General features: G+C 36.4%; 2 protein-coding genes and 1 long non-coding RNA gene across 3 annotated transcripts; all 3 read right to left on the bottom strand.

The window, feature by feature from the left end:
- Positions 1 to 1,668: 1,668 nt before the first annotated feature.
- On the bottom strand, positions 1,669 to 6,337 carry LOC140813515 (uncharacterized). Its single transcript, XR_012113968.1, has 3 exons — positions 6,199 to 6,337; positions 1,825 to 1,968; positions 1,669 to 1,738 (listed from the first exon to the last, which is right to left on the bottom strand). It is a non-coding gene; the product is annotated as an uncharacterized lncRNA (long non-coding RNA).
- LOC140815358 (uncharacterized) lies at positions 2,933 to 3,902 on the bottom strand. The gene is made up of 3 exons (XM_073174483.1): positions 3,548 to 3,902; positions 3,306 to 3,424; positions 2,933 to 3,223 (listed from the first exon to the last, which is right to left on the bottom strand). The coding sequence occupies exons 1-3, from the start codon at positions 3,900 to 3,902 to the stop codon at positions 3,185 to 3,187; spliced, it is 513 nt and encodes a 170-aa protein (XP_073030584.1). The 3' UTR covers positions 2,933 to 3,184.
- On the bottom strand, positions 3,766 to 4,768 carry LOC140815357 (uncharacterized). The gene is made up of 2 exons (XM_073174482.1): positions 4,435 to 4,768; positions 3,766 to 4,358 (listed from the first exon to the last, which is right to left on the bottom strand). The coding sequence occupies exons 1-2, from the start codon at positions 4,766 to 4,768 to the stop codon at positions 3,916 to 3,918; spliced, it is 777 nt and encodes a 258-aa protein (XP_073030583.1). The 3' UTR covers positions 3,766 to 3,915.
- Positions 6,338 to 6,437: the final 100 nt, after the last annotated feature.

Below are 6,437 nucleotides of genomic sequence, written 5' to 3'. Positions count from 1 at the left end.
GAAAAAAAATTGTTATTGTTGAAATAATCAAGCTTTGCAAAGCGAAAATTCATCAATACTGCTTCTTCTTCAGAACGCTTGCTACGTGCCCTGCTTCTTTGTTTTTTAGGGTTTATGCTTTGTCCTTAAAAAAAACAGCATTGGGCCTAGGATTTGCAGCCCATTTTTGTTAAAAACAAAATAGAGAAGCTGCGCAGCCACCACTCAAAATACGGCGGAAAATACAGAGCAGCCTTCACTCAGGTAATCTTCCGGGCGCTCTGGAATACACTTGCAAAGAAACGTAACAAGATAGTGATTTTAGAACTGGCTTGCAAACATAATTTCAAAATTATTCCTTAACAGTCGCCATTTGTCCTGTTTTAATGAGTAGGAACTTCATCAAGTGGACAAAATCCATTAAATGGCGCACTGAATAAATTGTTTCATGCTATTAGGAATAAAAGATGAAACATCAAATAGATGACAATCATGCCAGCTTTACATTTCAAATGTTGATGATATGGGGTAAGATCACGAAAAAACCAAGTATGTCAGGTACCTGGAAGCAAGAGGTTGGATCACAAAAAAAACCAAACGTAACATGTTTATTTTAAGTAGCACAGACGGCCTCAAGAAAGATATGTTACCAAGTAAAAGTGAAGATCATAATTATTGGGAACAAAGTGTCTGGAAAAAATAATGGAGATCCTTTTAACTTAAAAGAGTTGCACTAGTCTCAGCTGCACAGTTCCCTAAACAAGCACACTGCCAATGCCATATGAATTTCAGAAAACAACACATCCTGACAGAGTTCCCATGCTTGTCCAGTTGGCCTTCAACCTGTCCACAATCTTAATATGTGATACTTCTCTAGCACTTGCACACACATTTGCCAAGTAAATTTTGTTATATTCAAGAAGATACACATCTCCACAAATGAGTTAGATTATGTTTGTGTTTTGCCAGCAGTATTAAAAACATAAATAAATAATGAACGAACAAAAATGTTTCACGAACACCTAGCATCGCTTTAGTGCTCTCATAAATTACACCTACACTAGCATATGAACGTTGACATGCACCACAATCCACAAATACATATTTCGGTGTATGTTAATTGCACAATTGATCAGCCAGCTACTAAATATTAATTAATTGCTCATGATTATAATACTTTTTGACAAGAAAAAGTACCGAAGCGCAACTCATCCTAAAACATGTGAATCACCAAAGGTAATAAATAAATTATTGAAAGAATGTGCCAAAAGCTAGGATTCACTAGTATTCTTCATTCCACTTGAGGAGAATAAACAAGTTCAAAGTATTTAGCGAAGTGAATTTTAGGCATTCTCAGTTATACAGCATTACAGCATTACCACATATGCTTCCTATTAACAATATGAGAGCATAAGATTGAGAAGAACCAGATGGAGAATTCAATCAGAAATTCTTCAATAATTTAAATGAAATGGAACCTTTCCCTGCGTATTCTCATAACAAAACACCAGCAATACAAAAGAGTTTGTCCCATGCCTCACATCTCAACAATTCTGTTGGCCATCTAATTATACACGTGGGATTAGCGGTGACTGATAAGGGCAAAGTTTTGCTTGTTTTGAACGTCAATATAGGAACCTAAGCAATAATGCAATATACATATATCGGGACCAAATGGTGTACAGTGCAGCAACAACCACGCCCCAGCTCAGGAAGCACGCACAGCCGCACGCCAAGGGGGACAGAAGCATGCGTGCACCTGCGCCAAATCACGTGCAACCGCGCGCACAAGAGTGCACCACAATTCCATGCTTGCATCCACGCCACTTCCACGCATGCGTGCACCTGCGCCAAATCACGTGCAACCGCGCGCACAAGAGTGCACCACAATTCCATGCGTGCATCCACGCCACTTCCACGCAACCGCACGCATTCTGCGTGCAGAGACCCAACTTCAGAGTACAGCGCGTGTATAAAAGGACAGAAACCCTAGAAAAAAGAGGGAAAAAAGTGGACACAAAAAAGGGCTGAGAAATGAGGACGGCATCATCCGGGGACGCAATCGCATATTTGGATTCGAGTGTTCTTTTAGGCTCTCACTACAATCTCTTAGTTATTTGGCAATATCGAAAACATGAATTTTTTTTATTGTTTTTCCGTTATCAACTAATTTATTTAATCTAGAGGACGACGTAGCTTGGTCGAATATATATTTGTGAATTGTTGATTTATATATGTGAATATCTCTTTGTTTTACTTATATTTTCCAGATTTTATTTTTTTCAATTATTTAATCAATAATTGGGTTGTCATATTTATTCGAAATCTATCACTCGAGAGAGAGGATTCGATTATGAACATAGAAAAATATATCGTTTGTGTTTATAGATTACGGAAGGCCTATAATTCCACCAAACCCATTGAAAGAATTATAGTACTATTGAAATTATATGTTTGCGTTTTAATATAGATATTGAAATCGATATTAGATAATTAATTCTTACGTATTTGTCAAAAGCGCGAGGCGCAAAAAAGCGCTCAAGTGTCTTGGGGCTTCAAGCGCAAAGCGCAAAGCGAAGCGCACGCTTTACAGAAAAAAGAGCAATAAACAAAATTTTATCAAAAAAATCAAAATAAAATAAAGAGTCTTTGAAAATGTGATAGTTGAAATATCAAATGTCATTATATTCATCATCTTCATCTTCCAAATCTACGTCACGTCACAATAAACAAAATATTATCAATAAAATAAAAAGTCTTTCAAATTGTGATAGATGAAATATCAAATGTCATTATAATCGTCATCTTCATCTTCCAAATCTATGTCATCAGCCCCGTCACTTGATTTGTATCCATCGGTATCTTCTTCTTCTTCAGTTTCAACATCAATGTTGATCTCTTCTTCATCCACTTCATCCACAAGACTAGTTCGAGCTAAAGATTGCTTCTTCTTTTTTTTGCTGAAGTGGATGATAACGCTCCTTTTGAAGTAGATGCATTTCGAGATCGAAAGTCATATGCACTTTCACCAACCCCAACCGCTTGTGCTACATCACTCCAACGCAAATCGTTATTCATCCAACTTTCCCAACAACCATTCGTTACTATCATCTATTTCTGACAAAGAAATAGGATCAATCTTATCTCGCATGGCATATCTTCGCCTCAACGCTCTGTTGTATTTGATATATACCAAATCATTCAATCATTGTTGAGACAACCTATTTCTTTTTTTAGAATGTATCTGCCAAAAAAATAGAAAGTAAGAAGTTAGGTTCATACTCCATAATATAAAATTTAATATGTAAAAAAAACTTCTAACTTACATGTTCATATACACTCCAATTACGTTCACAACCTGAAGAAGAGCATGTGAGGTACAAAATCTTTATTGCATATGTTTTTAATTCAGTTGTTGATGCACCATAAGAAGACCACCAATCAGCTTGAAAGTTGAAACACAAAAAAATATAAGATTAAATTTCTTATCATTCAAAGTTTGTATATATAGTAATATACTATAAGTAATGTTTGGGAAACAAATTAATATACAATAAATATTATTTACCTGGTGATTTTGAAGCTCTTTGTCTAATAGCCATGGGTAACCCAAAAAGTCCTTCTGCCTTTTTGTATTTATCCAATTGAGTTGTAATCTTATCTTGTAAATCATCACCTCGCACCAATCTAGCTATGCATTTGTACAGACCCTCCAACACTTCTTCATCATTTTCTATGTCAGCATTTGAGTAAAAAAACTCAGGGTTTAAGAAATATCTAGCCGCATGCAAAGGATGATGGAGTTGAACGTTCCATCTTTTGTCGATGATTTCAAAAATACCACGATATTTCTCTTCATTATTATTAAATGATGCAGCGATAGTTTCTTTGGCTCTGTCCATTGCCTCATAGATGTAACCCATTGGGGACCTTTTTTCACCGTCTACTAGCCGCAATACTTTCAGCAATGGGCCGCCAACTTTTAATGCAAAAACTGTAGTTTTCCAAAAAAGAAGGCATCAATATCACTTCTGCAACACGTTTTCCAACCGCCTCTTTAGTATATCGACTTTTTGCCCACTTTTCGGATGTAAACATCTTTCTAAGATTTGCTTGTTGAACTTGAAACTGCTTTAAAGTCAAAAAAGCAGTTGCGAAACGAGTCTTTGCAGTTCTTACCATGTCTCTCTGTCCAGTAAACTCCCTCATCATGCTCAACAATTGTGGTCTATTGTAATTATAACCATTCACCATCAATGCCCATTCATGCAATTTTTTGAGGTTAGGAATTTTGAATATTTCCTCAAGCATCAAATCTAAGCAATGAGCTGCGCATAGAGTCCAATACAAGTGTGGAAAATTGTTTTCCAAAAGACGACCTGAAAATATGAAATAAATTTACTGTAAAAATTGAGAAATCAGATTTTTAATTCAATTTGCAATTTAAAATATTACCTGCTCTGACATTGCAGCTTGCGTTATCTGTTACAACCTGAACCACATTTTGTTCTCCAATTCGATTCACAAATTTAGAAAGTAATTCATACATCTTATCAGAAGTATGAGAATAACTTGAAGCATCCACCGATTCAACAAATATGCTTCCTTTAGGACCATTTACCAAAAAATTTATAAGAGTTCTACTTTTTTTATCTGTCCACCCATCTACCATGATTGTACAACCATACCTAGCATGATCTTCTTCGTGTGATTTGAGAAGCAGGTTCGTATTTGCCAACTCCTTCTTCAAATACTTAACTCTTACTTCATGATAGGATGGAGGTTTCATTCCCACTCCAAAAGTCCCAATATCATCAATAAAAGGTTGCAAAGAATCATATTTAACAGCATTAAAAGGAATTCGGCATCATACATCCACATAGCAAATTTCTGAACTGCATCTTCTCTTAATTTCTTTTTATTTTCATCATATTGACCTTTATTTTTAGCACGTATCTGTTTGACAATTTCTTCAACATCTTTCGCAAAATAAAGATCAATAGGCCCTGCTTGTTTACACTTTTTACCCTGCATCGTAAGGCCGGAGGACATTGGTCGTTTCCCTTTCATTTTAGTTTGAATATCATCCTCATCCTCATCTTCTTCCAAATCAACAATATCATCTAAATATGGAATATCATCCATTTGATTTTTCAAAACACTCTTTTTTTGCATGAACCCTTTAATTTCTTCTTTAACATGTTCCGGACATTTCGGACAAGCTTTCACATTTCTATTGCCCCCAACTAAATGTATCTTGTGCCGATAAATCCCACCATTTGTTATTTTACCACAAAAAGAACAACATACAATATTTGGATTTTTAGGATCCAGAAGTGTTGCATAATTCCAAGCAATGTCCTTTCGATTTGATGGAATTGTTGTGTTTGACATTTTAAATACTGAAATATAAAAACAAATCACCTATTATATTATTAAAAATAAAAAATACAATTTGTAATTTTAAACAAAACTTCCTACAATAAGGGTTTAGTGGTTTACCAACTGATTAGCAAATGAGAAAGGGCGGCACGGCGGCGGCACGACGACGGCGGGGCAGCGGAGCGGCGGCAAGGCAGGGGCAGAGAATACTCACGCACAATGGCTCTAGTGGACTTAGCAGAGAGGCAGACAACGTACGTAACATAGGGATTTTAATATAAATGGGCTGGGCTTACCTTTTGAAGCTGGACTTGGGCTAAATTTGACTTGGAAAAAATTAAAAAACACAAGTGGGCTGAAGCGCAATTGGATTGCTCAGAAATTCTCAGGCCAAGCGCACATAAGCGTGCGCTTGATCCACCTGTTGCGCTTCGGGACAATCCGAAGCGCAGCCTGTTCGCCTCGCCTCGCTCTGCGCTTAAGCGAGCGAGGCGAGCGCTTTTCACAACTGTGGTATCACTTGAGAAAGAGAGTAAGAATATTTGAGAACTCTGGGATAGTAAACGGGTTAAATTTATGAATATAAAAGTTAACGATAATTTAATACAGTGAAACCAAGTGAAATCGCAACTCTAGATTCTTTGTTCTCATTGATTTTAAGGCGTTGAGTGCTTGAATTAGTTTTGTTTATAATTCATCATAAAATTTACTTTAACCATCTAAATAAAGGTGGACTATTCTAATTTAATACACATCTCAAGATACACCTTTAATTTTTGGGAGATCATTCTTAGCCACTGGTAGAGCATTGATCGATGTACACAAAGGAGAACTTACCTTGAGAGTTGGGGGAGAAGCTGTAATGTTCAACATATATCACGCCATCAGATAGTTTGACGAGGTAAGCACATGTAATAGCATTGACATTTGTGATACTTGTCTTTCTTTAGATTGTGCAGGAAAAGTCGTGGTTGAAAATCCATTGGAGAGATGCATAGTTGGATCGACACTGATGGCAGATGATGATAATTGGGAACTCAGAGAACAAATCCTTGCCCTCAATAGTCTGCCAAAAG

The sequence above is a fragment of the Primulina eburnea genome, chromosome 15 (genome assembly GCF_022965805.1).
Source record: "Primulina eburnea isolate SZY01 chromosome 15, ASM2296580v1, whole genome shotgun sequence".
Classification (NCBI taxonomy): domain Eukaryota; kingdom Viridiplantae; phylum Streptophyta; class Magnoliopsida; order Lamiales; family Gesneriaceae; genus Primulina; species Primulina eburnea.
Note: the sequence above shows the minus strand (reverse complement) of the source record. Positions and strands in the feature narration are given on the sequence as shown.